This window comes from Crocodylus porosus, unplaced genomic scaffold (genome assembly GCF_001723895.1).
Source record: "Crocodylus porosus isolate Cpor-Errol unplaced genomic scaffold, CroPor_comp1, whole genome shotgun sequence".
Taxonomy (NCBI): Eukaryota; Metazoa; Chordata; order Crocodylia; family Crocodylidae; genus Crocodylus; species Crocodylus porosus.
In genome coordinates this window covers 40692935-40708846 of record NW_017728911.1, presented here as the reverse complement: position 1 = coordinate 40708846, position 15912 = coordinate 40692935, and the positions used below count along the sequence as shown (strand labels likewise).

At 50.3% G+C, this 15912-nt stretch overlaps 1 protein-coding gene across 1 annotated transcript in view; it reads right to left on the bottom strand.

Moving 5' to 3' along the window:
* The window catches only part of ADAMTS7 (ADAM metallopeptidase with thrombospondin type 1 motif 7), a gene marked incomplete at its 5' end in the record, with an annotated part of 149013 nt that extends 134082 nt beyond the window's left edge, over nt 1-14931 (bottom strand). Inside the window, 5 exons of the mRNA XM_019533908.1 lie at nt 1702-1826; nt 3239-3322; nt 4853-5049; nt 9066-9264; nt 14506-14931. Of these exons, the coding sequence (XP_019389453.1) occupies nt 1702-1826; nt 3239-3322; nt 4853-5049; nt 9066-9264; nt 14506-14931 (1031 nt within the window). The remainder of the gene's footprint in view (nt 1-1701; nt 1827-3238; nt 3323-4852; nt 5050-9065; nt 9265-14505) is intronic.
* Nucleotides 14932-15912: the final 981 nt, after the last annotated feature.

The window sequence follows — 15912 nt, the reverse complement described above, 5'->3', positions numbered from 1 at the left end:
CAATGACCTCGGCCAGTTCCTTTAGAACTCTAGGGTGGAGATCATCCGGGCCGGCTGACTTGAATATGTCCAACCCCCTATGTCCAGAGGACAGATTTTTTCTATTTAATCTCCTAGTGGCCCAGCTAATGAAAGAGCCTGATTAATTAAAAATCCGCAGTCTACATTAGTTCCATCTTCTAAATACAGCTGAGGCTGGAAATAATTAAACAATGAGTGGGCAGCGCATGTCTCAGGGGATTACTACAGCCCTAGGTGTGCTGCCATTGAAGCAGAGCCACTTCAGCCACCCAGGAAGAACAGTAACACCCCGGGAGTGCACAGCTGAGAGCACCTGATTTCTGTTACCAAGCCAATGCCCTGGAGAAGAGGAGGGTGTTGGAGGAGATGCCATGCCTAGGAGTTTACTGGGCATTATTGCAGTGGCTTGACTACTGCCAGTGACCGGAGTGCAGTGGCTCAAAGCCATTGGACTGACTGCCTCGGCTGGGAGTTTCAAAGTCACCAAAAGGAATTTAGTGGCCCAAACCCTTGCAGCTTTGCTAGGAGTGAGGCCCCTTCCCTGAGGCCCCTTTGCAGATCCCCACCTTTGTTCTTAAGGAAAAATAACAAGTGCAGCACAAAGACAAGTGCAAAGTGCTGCACCTGGGCAAAATGACCCACCAACACATCTCCAGGCTGGGGGATGACCTTCGCAGCAGCACAGCAGCAGAAAGGGATCTTGGAGTCATAGTGGACTCTGAGATGAACATGAGTTGTCAATGTGACAGAGTGATCAGCAAGGCTAACCGCACTTTATCATGCATTAGAAGATGCATGACAAACAGGTCCAGGGAGGCGATACTTCCTCTCTATGCGGCAGTGGTCAGACTGCAGCTGGAGTACTGTGTCCAGTTTTGGGCCCCGCACTTCAAGACGGATGCGGAGAATCTCGAGAGGGTTCAGAGGAGGCCACTCGTCTGGTCAGGGGCCTGGAGGCAAGGCCTTACGAGGATAGACTGAGGGACCTGGGTCTCTTCAGCCTCTGCAAGAGAAGGCTGAGAGGTGATCTTGTGGCTGCCTACAAATTCGTCGTGGGGGGCAGTAGGGAGTAGGAGATGCTCTGTTTACTAGGGCACCCCCTGGAGTAACTAGGAACAAAGGCCACAAATTGATGGAGAGCAGATTTAGGTTGGACATTAGAAGGAACTTCTTCATGGTAAGGGTTGCCAGAAACTGGAACGGGCTCCAAGGGAGGTGGTGCTCTCCCCTACCCCGGGGGTCTTCAAGAGGAAACTGGACAAGCACCTGGCTGGGTTGTCTTACCCCACTGCTCTTTTCTGCCCAGGGCAGGGGGTCAGACTCGATGACCTACTGAGGTCCCTTCTGACCCAAACATCTCTGAATCTATGAAAGTGAGCATCCTTTCAAGATGGGGCTATCCTGCAGGGTTGGCATTGGGGCTGTGCCGAAACCTGGCACCTGGACACCGTAACACTTGAGTAAATACGGACCTGAGCTCTGAGGCCAGCTCCAGGTATTAATGAGCTTGCCCCAAACCATCATGGTGCATTTTCCAGCTGCCCCAGAGCTGTCCACACAAGACCCAACAAAGGAAAATGCATGGCAAATAGCCCCGCAGGGGACCTAGCAAGTGCCCTGTCCCCTGCCTTTTCCAGCACCTCTCTGGCTCAGCAGAGAAGGGGCCCAAGTGCCACACACCTTGTGAGCAGGACGGCCACGTCGTGATGCTGCGGGTGGGAGTCTCCTTTCACATTGATGCTTTTCTGCCACTTGCAAAAGCTTCTCAGGGTGTTGTCGGCGTGGTGGGTGATTTTCAGCTCCTCCTGCCAACAGCAACAAACACGAGGCTGCTGTCAGACTGTCACCCCTTTTGTCACTTGTAGGAGTGCTGGGGCCAGATTCTGCTCTCCATCACACCAGGGTACGATCAAGAACAACCCCTCTTCCCCTTGTCTAAATTACTCCAGATTCACACTGCACAGTTGGGGCCAGATCTGGCATCTTTTCTGCTTCCACTGGATCTGGGATCAGACTGCAGCATTGAATAGTTTAATAATGCAAGTTAAAGTGATGGTGGGAAAACTGTTTTGCTCAGGCTGATGAACCCATGACCAGGACACAGCTGGGCGAACCAGATCAATCAGCTGAGCAGCTTCAGCTTAGCAGAGAATGAGAACTGCAGCTGGGGGACACAAACAACCAGACAGTCACATTCGCGTGCCACTGCTTCTTGCTAGGTTGGTCCCGGGAGACCTACCCCGTGCTGGAAACCAGAGTCAGAAGAGAAGAACATCTTCTGGCTCCACCCTGATTCCCAGCCGCAGCAGGGCCATTGCTGCTCCTTTTAAAGGAAATGCTGCCAAGAGTCAAACCACATGTCCAGATGCCAGTAGCAATGAGGTAGTTACCATTGGCTGCTGGATGGGGCAGGCATGGGTTGCATTTTGCTGGGAAACCTCTATGAATGACTGAACCAACAGCTCCTAATCACAACGGGGACCAGATTCTTCCATTTCTCTGCTTGTGGATGTCCCTCTGCCTTTAAGTAGTTCACCCGTGCAGCAGCCACGGTCAAGCAATCAGAGCTCTGATGTCTGGGCTGAATCAGTGCACGTTCTTTCAGGCTACTGAAATCATAGACTCATAGAAAATGAGGGTGTGAAGGGAGCTCAGGAGGTCACATCTAGTCCACCCCCCTGCTCCAAGCAGGACCAGCCCCAACTACATCATCCCAGCCAAGGCTTGGTCTACCCAGGTCTTAAACACTTCCATGGATGGAGAGTCTGCAACCTCTCAGAAACACTGGAACAGGTTATAGGTTCCAGTGCTTTACTACCCTCCTAGTGAGAGAGTTTTTCCTAAAATCTAACCTCAACTTGCCTTGCTGCAGCTGGAGCCCATTGCTCCTTGTCTTGTCATCTGCCCCCACTGAGACCAGCCCAGCTCCTTCCTCTTTGCAGCCCCCCTGCAGGGAGATGAAGGCTGCTAGTCAATCCCCCTCGGTCTTCTCTTCTGCAGACTAAATCAGCCCAGTTCCCTCAGCCTCTCCTCACCAGTCCTGTCCCCCAACCATTTTTGTTGCCCTCCACTGGACTCTCTCCAATGTGTCCAAACGAAGGGAAAGGGATAATGCCTGGTCGTGAGCGACCAGCTCACAATCTCCCATAGGGAAAAGAAGTCAAAACACCCAGGCACAAAAAGACCAGAAATGTCAATCGCTCTGTTTTCTTTTTACCTCGTCATCTTCCAGCAGGATTAGCCGCACAATGGCAATGTTGATAGGGTTTCCGATGCTGGCATCGTGGAATATACCTGCCACCTGCAAAACACCAAGCACACAAGGGCTCAGAGGCAGCAGTCGCCCTGCTGCAGTATTTCAGGGAAGTGCATCCGGGAGAGAACTGGGGTCCAGAAGGACAGTGCCGAGCATTGCCGGCTCCAAATCAGAAGTTCCTCAAAATTAAGGATGAGATTGATTCCTGGTCCAGATCAGGGCCAAATGATTACACAAGTGTTTTCGCTCTGCTGAAGTCTCAACCTGGGTGACGTGTTGAACTCAACCAAGCACGTGCCTGGGATCAAGTCTCTGCCTTCACTGTACGAGTGTGTGTGGTTTCTTGTGGGAGCTGTTCTCCATCACACAAATACAGCAAATGGCCTTGCACTGGTGTCCCCTGCCCTCTGCTCTCACTGTCACCTTTGCATAACTGTGCTGGTGTAGTCCCAAGGAAATAGCAGGTAAATCCTGCCCAAGGATGCTAAGCTCTGTGATAGAAGCAAATATCCTGAAAGGAATCGTGCCATGACTTTTACTTGATACCCCAGCCAAGCTGCCCTGTCAGTGAAGTGCTTCTTCGTTAACCCCCCAAGTGACCTTGCTTCTGATTTACCCTTTCCTCCCAGCTCTGGAAGTAGTGGCAGCCATGACAGCTGCTGAGGAATTTGAATGCAACGACTGCAACAAGCTTTTGGAGCCTGAAGTCATTTTTATGAGAACCCTGATGGCCCAGAACAGGCAGCCCCATTTTTCAGCGCTGGGAACTCTTCCCAGCTCTTGGGTGCTGCTTCACTTGACTGTCTCCCTGTAACATCTTCCAATGGCATGTTCCCAGGAAAGCAGGCATTTTTGTCCTGCCAGCCAGGCTAGGTCATGGGTGAGTGGGCAGCAGCCCAGCTGGGAGGCGTTAAGGGCAGGCTGCAGGGAGCCACTTGTTGACCCGGTGGCTAAACACACCTGCATCTTCTCTGCAGGTCTTATTTCACAAACCATTCCCTTGGCATCACTGGGAGTTCCCAGAGCCCTTTTGAGCACAGGACAGTCTTCCTATGGATCCCAGTGGATTAAAATCAGACCCAGCAGGATGGCACATGCAGCCTCTACATGTCAAGCACAGGGCTGCCAGCGGCCTTACACGCCTGTATCGGGCAACATGGGGTTTTAGCTTCGTGGGTGCTCCCTCCAGGGCTGGCCAGAGCACAGGCAAAGGGTCTCCGTCCAGCCCACCAGTGCTGATGCAGAAGCAACAGCCATTCTCCCCCAACAGATCTGGGAGCGAGTGGTCAAGCCACACACCACCCATAGTTTAGGGCTGGCAAAAGAGTAATGTCTAGCCCAGCTAGGATAACTGAGTCTAGGTAGCAAGGTAGCAAAAGGAGTTATTGGAGCCAGGAGTTGGAGTCTTGTGGTGCAGAAGAGGTGCACAGGAAAGGGGAGGTAACAAGCAATCAGCACAGGCCAGCAGGGACCCAGGAAGATGAAGAGACGAACGCTGGGAAGTCCAGTGACCATTAGCTCTTACAGTTCGGCCGCCTGAGTCATTAGCAGCTTTCACTGCCAACCCAAACTCACCATGTTCATGACGGTCAGGACGTATTTCTCGATGTTTTCACTCCCATGATATTCCACCATCTTGGTATCTGCTACCACCAGTGTTTCCACCCACTTCTCCTTGCTGATGGAGCGCTGCTTTATTCTCCGCTTCTTCTGCTGTTTCTGCTCCCAGCGTTCCCGCCGTTTCTCAGACTTCTCCAGGCTCTTCTGCGATTCTGAAGGATTGAGGAGAAAAAGGGGTTTCTGGGACACCTGAAAGTAAATGAACTTTTTTCTAAAAGAAGGAATTACCCCGATGCAAGTAAACAGAGCCTCCACAGAGTCTGGAAGCATGGACTACTGGTGTACTCAGAGTTTCATAGTTTCATAGTTGGTCGGGTCAGAAGGGACCTGAGCAGATCATCACGTCCGACCCCCTGCCATGGCAGTAAAGAGTACTGGGGTCCAGGGCTGCATCCAGGGCTTTTGTGACCTGGTCATAGAAGGCCACCAGGTTGGTCTGACAGGACCTGCCCCTAATGAACCCATGTTGGTTGCCCCTAAGCTTACACTCCCCTGCTTACCCTTCGCAGATGTGCACCTGGATAATTCTCAGAGAGCTTCCCCAGGACCAAGGTAAGACTAACAGGCCTATAATTTCCTGGGTCCTCCTTCCTCCCTTTTTTGAAGATGGGAACCACACTGGCCCTTTTCCACTCCTCTGGCACCACACCAGAGCACCATGAGTGCTCGTAAAGCCGTGCCAGGGGTCCCACAATGACCTCAGCTAATTCCCTCAGCACTCGGGGGTGGAGATCGTCCAGACCAGCTGATTTGAACACATCCAGTCCCTCCAGGAGTTCCCTGACTAGGTCCTCACTGGCCCTGGGACCGTCGGGGATCCCGGTGTGGGAGGATGACCTGGTCCCTGCTCAGAAAAATGGAGGCAAAGAAATTGCCCTCCCCTATCAACGCTTATACTCTTCCCTCCCCTATCAAGACTTATAGAAGAAAGGCCTCTGAACTTCTTTTTATTGGTCACTGCCCTTGCATATTGGAAAGAAAACCAGCGCATGGAAAGAAAATGCGCATTTGGCTCAATTTCTTTCACTAGACCTCTGCCCTGGAGTGCCCATGAGGGACATGGAGACCCAAGCAGTCATGGGAAACTATATTTCACAATGCTTAATATTGTTATTGAAATGCTGTCTCTGTTTATTATGCAAGCATACAGGCGCCTGTGGGTATATATAAAGCAGATCCATGATACCAATGTCTAGCCAATATTCACCCATCCAGCTCGGGAGGTTTTCATATGGGAAGACCATTCTGTAACGAAATACAGTCCCTGCTTCAAAAGCCTGGGCAGCTGGCTTGCACCCACTCCTAGACGTTGCTGGATATGTCCTGATCATGTTCAAAAGGACCCCACAGCCTAAATCGGGGTTTCCCGGGCTGCACCAGAGACTTCATTGAGAATTCCCTTGTTTCCCGCCACCCTGGGGAGAGAGAGCAACTGCATTCGTGCAAAACCAGCAGGATGCTGAAGCAAAGACGGGACATACCCAGCACGTTACAGCAGTTTTGCCTTCTCAGGCAAAGCTTTCCCTCTGGTGCTGTTCCAGGCAGCATGAGGGTCAGTCACAGGCTAAATAAGAGCTTTATAGGCCACATCATAAACACTTGGAAAGGCTTTTATGGTCAGGTTCTAAAAGTTCAACAAACTTTCAATGGCAATAACCTTCTACATGTTTATGACCTGCATTGTACTTGAGTAGCAAGAGACTTTCCCTCTCTAGCCCTAAAGAATCCTAAGCATCCAGCTAAGTTGATAAAGCCCCACTGCTTTGATGCAATCATGACTCTTTAATCAAAATAACTGCCCCGGGACTCATTTCTGTCGTGACCTTGACAGCCAAAGCTTTGACTTCTGTGACTTTTCCAATGCAGAGCAGTTGGCAAAAGACACCAGGGTAATTTTTGCACTTGTGCCTGGCAGTGGCAAACACCTTCCTAAGCTCCTTCCCAGATGTTTGAGTATGGCTGCCCATGCAGCAGATGGCACTGGCAAGAACAAAACCCGTGGCCCATAAACCGTTACTTTGCTGCCCATTGTTTTACAGATGAACGCACCCGCGTGTCAAGGCCGCAGGGAAGAAGTGGAGTGATGCCTGTTGTACAGCTTTCCCATAATTTCTTTTCCATATTACACACAGGCTAAACTTCTAGCCCCTCGTTCAGTGGTAATTCAAAGGCCTTATGAGCTGGATGAAGGTGGTCCAGTGGGATCCTTTTTGTGCATTTGTTTTTATATCTTACCAGATTTCTAAGGTCCGAAGGGCCCATTATAGCTGTTATGATGGATGAGAGGAGCTCTGTTCATTTGGATTAATGAGGAGAAGGATGATAGTTGACTGAGATCACGTCATCTCTAAGTACCTACTTGGGAAAAGATTTCTGGAAGCAGAGGGCTCTTTAGTCCATCAGTCAAAGACATATCAGGACACAGTGATGGCATCCTGTAGCTAGACAAATTCAAACCAAGGGTCAGGTGTGCCAGGGATGGGTGTTGGTCACTGGGACACCTTGCTTAGGGCAGTGGTGGATTCTCCATTAGCTGCAGTCTTTAAATCAAAATCTGAGGGTCTTTTCTGAAAGATTTGCTCTAGCCTAACCAGAGGTCAGGGGCTTGATGACTAGGTGATGGTCTCTGCTTGACTGCAGCAGAGAAGCCATGGTCAGAGCATAAAGGCAACCCTAGGCTCAACCAAACCATGAGCATCTCTCAGTGCTTTCTGTCACTGCAAGTGTTGAGCAGATATTTGCATTCTGGACTATTTCTGTAGTAAACTCCCTTGTTCAGAAGCTGATCCACTGCACCAACCTCCCCAGTGAGTTGGTAACCGATGAGCTGTGCATTTAAAACTGTCCACCTTGGAGAGTGAGCATGGGGTACACATCAACAGCTACATCAGCTCTGGACTTGGTAGGTGTGACAGTGACAGGCTTATACAGATCTTGAGTCTAGCTAGCTCTGGCACCAACAGACGCATCGCTGCAGCAAGACAGGCCTTCCAGAGGCTGTGCAAGCTGACCTGAGGCCCTGGCTACTGGCTAGATGACTGATGGTCCTAATTACTGCTCTATCCTCCTTCTTGGAAAAACCAGCTGTGGCATCCTAGTGGTTGGACTCAGATCTCCATTCCAAGCCTCTGAAAGCCAGTCTGTTTTACTGTCCGAATTGTCAGCAAATGTTTGAGGCATAAGATGTAATTTGGAAAACCACTGATGATACTCTAGTAAAACCCTGGTCCCAGGGGAGGGGGACCATGACTCCTTCTAGGGGCTCTCTTTTGATCTGAGACTCCAGCTCTCCTCGTCTGGGCCACTTCTTCTAAATCAAATAGTCCCCAGAGACATCCAGATGGACGGCAGGAAAACCACTGATCTGGAGGAATCTGCCGTTGCATTTATCTGGGACAGCTTGCTTGTTTTGAACAACGGTTGTCCTTTCTATTGTACCTGCCCCCAAAAATCAGGAGATTGCAGCTGCCTTGGAAAGCACTGTCTATTAGTTCCTACGTACTATCATTGTTGTTTGATAGTACCTACGGGTGTGTGAGCTGCTACAGGGTTGGGTAAATGCCAAATTCCCCTTACACGCATGCATGCGACTGTGGCTGGGTGCCTTGAGAGAAGACTGAGGGTGACGTCCTGGACCCACTGGCATCGGGCGGTTGCTGCTGTTGACTACAGCAGAGTCAGGCTTTCATTTTGATAATCCAATCAGATGCTGAATTGCAACAATACCGATTTGTTAAATATTTGCTAATACACAGAGCGGCAAGCTGGCTTCTGAGAAAAAGGAAGGACATAGCAATCAGCAGCCTGTGGTTTAGGGCTGCAGTGACTCTGAGCACATGCAGACAAGAAGCCTAAGCAAACACAGAAATGTTGCCAGATGACAGGAAAAATGTTTTGCTTTCAAGTAACCCGCTACTTGAGAGATTCAGTCACAAAAGCTGCCTTATCGCTGCCCGGCGGTGCAAGATGAGCAAAGTGCCACTCACCCAGGAGCAGCAGTGTGAAATGTGGTCCGCCTTCCTGCAACAGAGATGCTTGTGGAAATAATGTGTTTGTTTCTAATCCTGGACCCTGTGCTTACCTGCACATGGTCTATTTTAGATGTGTGCATTATTAAATCCCCTATCCTTTGGCTCTCCACCAAATGGAAATAAAGCAGATAAAATACCTTGCACACCACATGTTCTCACAGTACTGGGCTGGTTCCTCTCTTGCTTTCTACTGGACTCCACCATCAAGTCTTCTTGCCCAGGTTCTGGTGCATGGCGCTTATATATCCGGTGGGGTCGGGCTGTGTGGTCCTCATGCATATTTACAGCCAGAGGCTCAATTAAATAGTCTTCGTTAGCAAGCTGAAATGCACCTTTCTGGGAGGGAAGAGAAAGTCAGTGTCATTTGCACAATATGTCAACTTACCATGGAGACAATAACAGGGTTTGCAGAATATTTTGTGCAGAAACAGACGTTTTCTGAACCAACTGCTTCTACCTCTTTATCAGAGTGCTGAGCTATAAACTCCCAGACATGGAGGAACAAGCCAAAATGGACAAAAAGTCCCATTCTAGCCTTGAGATTCAGAAAGCAGCATTTTTGCGCATGTAGTAAAGTTAAGCTGATCCTATTGCCAAAGTGCAGGTAGAAATGTGGCAGAACAGTGGGGTTATTTGACCCTGAGGCACCCAGTAGCAGCAAAGATGGAGATGGAGCCACATGGGGCCTTCTCCAAATATGCTGGCGTAGAAAATGCTGAGAAGGAAGCAGGCACGTGTTCCAGTATGCTGGGAGAAGCTTTTTTTTCTCCCCTACATCAGTCACACTCTGTCTTCTGCCCTCATTGGAAAGGTTCTTCCGTGTACTACCGTAACAGCCCAAAATCGTACTGCTTACCAAGGAGCATTGGTAAAGTGCCAAGATAATGGAAGCCAGCTGCGGCTGCCTTTCTGCACTGTCCAAGCCACTCGTGGTTCTCAGGCTTCCTTAGCCAGAGGCCATGTATCCTGTCTTCACACATCAGGACATCCTCAGGGAAGCAGAGAAGCAGGAATCTGCAAGAGTACCCGGTCAGGGCAGGATCTCGAGCATCTGAGGCAGCTCGGAGGGCGCTTGTACACGTGACGCCATGGCCATGTACACATGATGAAAATGTCACTTTGTGTGGCTTAATGGCATCACACGGTACATGTGCAAGACTCTGGGGCATTTTAAATGAGTTTGCATCATTGCAAACTAAACTGCATCCTGATGTCGTTTAGTTTGCAACTTTGCAAATTACAGTGATGCAGCTGTCAGCTTGTCCCCCTGACTGCGGGAAAGGTGGGCAGGCTCTGCAAAAATATGGATCAGCCCCCTCACCGCCTGTAGGTGCCTGCTGAAGACAGCAGTGGTGAGGGGGATGATCCTTTTTTTCTGATACCAGGCAGCCCTGAGGGGTGGCACCACTGTGGAGGAAAGGACTGGGGTCCCCTGCAGCTCAGGGGCTGCTCAGCCTGCTGGCAGCTTTCCCCTTGGCTGTGGGCAGGCTCTGCTGGAAAAAAAAAAAGGGATTGGACCCCCTTGTCGTAACAGTCCTGGAAACCCCTGAAATTGAAATGGTAGGTTTCAATTAAAAACTCACCATTTTCAATTTAGGGGCATAGAATGCAACCCTATGGACTAAACTCCTGTCCCGTGTACAAGCGCCCAGTTATTAAGTGAGACAAACTGCATTTACTTTCAGCACAATAAGGAGAGGATGTGCTGTTGACATCGGTCCTTTGGTGGGAACTGAAATCCAAAAAGCTTCTGTTTGGTTAATAATAAACTCTCTGGTGCCTGACTCACACGGAGCACCCCGGCCTGGCCTCGGACCAAAGAGCCCATGACAGCAAGCTATCGGAAATGCTTCTGTTCTCCTGACTTTGCTCTGTGCATCCCTTTCATCCGATGGGGAGTTCCCCGGCAGGAGTCGGCAGGTTTATTACACGTGGGTGCTCATGCAGCTATGGGGAGGTATCGCTGCTGGCAATATGTTGTTTAAATGCATTCTCATGCTTTGACATAACTTGGTGGGGTCTTAACTGCGTGAATTGCTGCAGAGGAGCCTTGTCTTGTCTCAAGTTTGTCTGCAACAGTCGGAGGTGCGGTGTGCTGACTCAGAAACCCGTTGGCGCTTGGCTTTGTTTATTATGCTTTATGATCTGACATTTCCACTGTCTGCAGGCCACGAGGAAGAAAAAAAAAAGGGGGAAGATTACAACATGGCACAATAAAGCTGGTTTTCTTAGCCTCTCGTGTTTGTTCCAGGGAGTGTGATCACTAGCTCACTGTGCTGTGTGTGCACTGAGGCCTAAGAGCACTTCAGGCTCCTTGCTCTCCAGGGCTCCTTTCACACGATGGAAATCTTCCAGCCACAGAGCACGCATGCACACTGCAACACACCTTCCAGGAGGCACTCACAATCCCTGTGCTGTGTGCAGATTTAATGGAGTATGGAGAGAGGGAAGTTTCTGGTACTACATGCTCAGATTGTCCATGCCAGAGAAGAGCCAAAATGCCGCTCACTGGCCACAGCTGCAAGAGACGCTTGCTGGGCAGTAGCTCATTACTACTGTGCAGTAGCGTTGCAGGGCAATGCCGATTACTAGGCAGTCATTTAGTACTTGGGCATGCATGACTAAATGACTGCGCAATAACAACTGCGCAGTCAGCGTCTCATGTAGACGCGGCCCCTGTACTCCAGCCTCCCATAAACAGGTGGAGATCCTGGGGAGTCCAACATGCAATGGCAGACTTTTCCCCCAAGTGAGGCCCTGCCCCTGCTCTTGTATCCACGAAGGCAGGTTCTCCTGAATTATATTTTGGGGCTCAATCAGAGGAGCCCAGCTGTATGGATCCAGCCTCAGGGCTCTGGCCTTTGTTAGCCATGCTACCTCAGTGGCTTCCCTTGCACAAGACTGGGGGGGGGTGGGTCTTCATTTTCAGATGCTGAGCACCTGCGGATGTCAGATGGAGCCGTGAGGGCTCAGAGCCTCTGGGGATCCAACCCCTGCTACCCAGATTCGTGTCTCATCCTCCCTGCCTCACTTATCTCTGCTGCCAGCATCAGCCACAACACCGGCCCTTGCGCCTTTCCCTGCCTGCTATCGTCCTGTTTGCTTCTTGAAAAGAAAATGACCTCCTGCGTCCAGTGTGCTGGGTACTCACCCCATCCTCTCCCACAGCTCAGGAACATGAACCAAAGACTTGGGGGAGTTTGTCTTTGGAGCAGACCTCCCAGCAAGCCCTACCTCTTCCAGGGATGTTAACAGATCGGGATCTCACAGCAGACCCCATAGCTGGGACTCCTCTGGTCTTTCTGAGCCCCTCCTCAGCCACTCTCCCACTTTTGAGGTGACCGAGCTTTGGTTGGTTCTTTTATGTCCGCTGCTCATGAGAGGCAGCTGCATTTAAGGCACTGAAGCCCCAAAAGCTTAGTTTTCATCACAGAATCACACTGTCCATCTGCTGCCTTCTCATTCACAACCCAGCCAGCCTTTCCTCGACTTGCATTTCTTCAGTGATGCTTTCTATACTCAGATCCAACTAATGATGCTTTCATGCCATGCATGTGATTTGTGGACCTGAAATTGCCCCCTGCTCCCTTTATCCCCCCCAATGCAGGAAAGCACCTAGTGTGTGTGTGTGTGTGTGTGTGTGCGCGTGCACGTGCGCGCTTGCACACATTCAGGGGCAGATGACAGCATGCCCTGGAATGTGCTGCAAATGCCTCCAGCCTGTATGTTGGCTGCCCAAAGACCTACACATGCAGTTTAGCCTTCCAAAGGACCAGGGTTCATCACAAGACTTCCTCCTAGATGAATCTTTAAACTAAATGATAATCAGCAATGATTGGGATTTGTTTGGGGTGTCTATATTTAAAGCTAATATTACCAATAATTTAAAGCTAATTTTACCACCATTTTTCAATCCTGATAGTCCATCAGACTAGAGTCCTAACTGTCCTGAACTCGTGTCAGTATTTAACATGCAGTTCCCAAGAGAGACACTACTTTGCCCTACACTGGTTGAGATCACCTAACACAAATCTGGAATGGAAAGCATCCTAAGCAACATAGGGTTATTCTAACTTACATGAATAACATGCTAGAGCAGACGTTGCACAAAAAGAAGAGAAGAGCTCCTTGGCCTCTAGGAATGCTAATTACACTTGATCTTGCCATAAGTAGGAATTTCAGGTCAAGTCATTTGGATAAAACAACTTGGAACTGCAAAGCCGTTTTCTCCACCCCAATTCTTTTTCCTTGGAAGGCTGAAAACAAAAGCTAGAAACCCATCATCATGAGTCCAAGCTGTAAAATTGAGGGTGGGGGGTAGGGAGTGCAAATTAAAGAGCCTAATTCTGCACAGTAATGAGTTGTAATATGGTGAGAGTTCCCTAAGACCATTCATATCATGCTGGTCTCAGAACAAACCCAAGGTCCTCTGTACCTCTCATCGCTCTTTCTGCAACATATCTCCTGCCAGTGCTAGGAGAGCAAACCTTTCCTGACCCTGATATGATGCACTGACAAGGACCTCCTGCACCTTCCTTTTTACACCCTAAATCATAAATAACACCCAGTGCAATGGAATCGTCACAGTCATCCTACTTCAGCTTTCTGCATGATACACAGGTATCCTTTGCCCCCTGCTTAGATGTCTCTCTTATGGCTTTTACAACTAGACACACTGGAGCTATCACAATTTCCACCAGTTGAGCACCTTCCCCATGCCATCGGTGGTTCCCTCACAGAATCTGGGGGGTGGTAAATGCCTACGTTTGGGTATCATTGTTATCTTTCTGGGTCTCTGATTAAAAAGAACATCATATTTCTGCAGACCAAACCCCCACACTAAGCAAACCTTGTTCGTGCTTAAAATAGCTGATGTCCTGGTTCTCAATCAGAGCCACCTGCTTTGGGACAACAGACAGTCTCATATGCAGGCATCAAACCAAAACCTACTGAACCCTCCTCATCTCTTGAATCACAGACCTCCTCTCTCACTGGGGATAACAGTAGTAGGTCCCTCAGTCTGACTGTGGTCAGACACATAAAGGCAATCAGCGTCCTTGCTACCCCAAGACATCTGCACAAGAACAGGGATGTCTAAATCTAACAGCAGGCATCAGGCTCTGGGATCCAGTATTCAAAAGTGCCCAAGCAAATTGGTGGGAGGACAAGAGCTAATCCTGCACCAGGGGGATTTGCCATTAACTTTACTGGGTGCAGAATCCAGCCTGTGGGAGGAAGCTTTGTCCTGAAGAAGGTCAATGGGAGTTTTGTCAGTAAAAGCCTGGATTTCACCCATCATTCAGAACAGATCAATGTAAGAACTACCATTTACTGGATCAGACCATAGATCCATCTTGCCCCATCTCCCGTGGCACACCGTGGCTGACTGTACCCAGGTCACTCTGTCTTTCAGCATGCACAATGTGGGGGTTTCTACCCATTGTACCCATTGCACCGAAGGTCTGGGAAGGTCTGATTCAGAGGCCATGCCCCTCACTCCCATGCTCAATAGCGACTGAGTTATTTAGTGCTTTGATACAGGGTGATTAGTTCAGTGAGCTCCCCGGGAATACTTACCAGCCCATCACAGGTACTCACAGCTGCCAAACCCCCTTTCAGCGCCGGGCTCCGAACCTCTCCGAGCATGTGGCAGGAATTGTGACTGTAGGAGCGGATCTTGGCCTGAGCGATTCCTCCATAGCGCCGCTCACTCACAAAGCCAGGAGCCAGGAGCCGGCTGTTGAGGCTTAAGTTGAACCTCAGGTGCTGTCCTTTGTAACGCAGTTCATAAAAGGCGGGCGAACCAGTCCTTGGGGAGAGGGCCCTCTTGTGAACCACACGGTGAGAGAGATCATAGGACAGAAATGACCCGCTCTCGTCCACCTTGATGGGATGGACGATGTCGTAGCCAGGGGCCGGCTGGAGAACAGGCTCTGGGGAGACAACATGTGAACTGTCACACACACATAACCATCCCCAAAAAGCACATAGGCATCTTGCTGCAAATCAAATCCGAGAGACTTAGGCACTTATGTAGCAACAAGGAGCCCAAATACTTTGGTGGATGGGAGCCTGTATGTCCCAGAACACAGCGCCTGTCCCGCCCCAGCCCTGCCCTGCAGCCACGGGCGGGATGATAAATGCCGAGCATTCAAGAGAGCGCAGAGATACTCCTAGACAGCGAAGAACAGGAGCAAAGGGCAACAGAGGGAGGTGTCGTGGGAACCGAAGGACGGGAATAAAGATCATTCCTCCTGCTGGAAGGTAGTTGGGACACCTGAGCTAACACCTCCGCCCCTAACAAAGCGCCAAGGAAATATCCCGTGGGCATCTGCAAGTGCCACGAGACAAATGAACGCATGGACACATGCTCAGGCTGCTACAAGGCAGCGCGCTCTCTCGGTGAGCACATGTTCAACCTAAGTGGTGGTTAAATACTTGTACTGGATCTGACAAGCAAGAAAGCATGTCAAGCTTTGCTTCACAAGGCTTTCCCGGCTGCTGGAAAACCCCTGAGACTTGACCCAAACATGATACTAAAAACATTTTTGGATCTATTTTCCTCCACTGGAAGTTTGGTGCCCAGCAAAAGACTTTGTCACAAAAGAGATACTCCCCCCACCCGGCCCGGTTTCGGTCACAGCAGGACCTAGCAGGCTTGCCTTGCCTGGGTCCCTGCTACCCGCTACATACACTAGTAATCATGCAGTATAGTCGGACCGGGCGTGAGTGCAGGGGAAGGACCGCGCCAGCCACCGATGAACTGCGCTGTGCGCTTCCACCGGCCTCTCCTGCAAGTCACAAAAACGACACAAAGAGAGGCAACTAGCCATGGACCGTGTAATGGCTCTGGGGCTGGTCTCTCTTCACACGAGCCCCGCGGCCAGCGGGCTCAGCGCTCGTCAGGACCAGGAGGACCAGGAGGGGGGGAGAGCTGACCCCCAGCCCGGCGCTCCAGGTGCTCGACCTGCCCGCTGCCAGCGC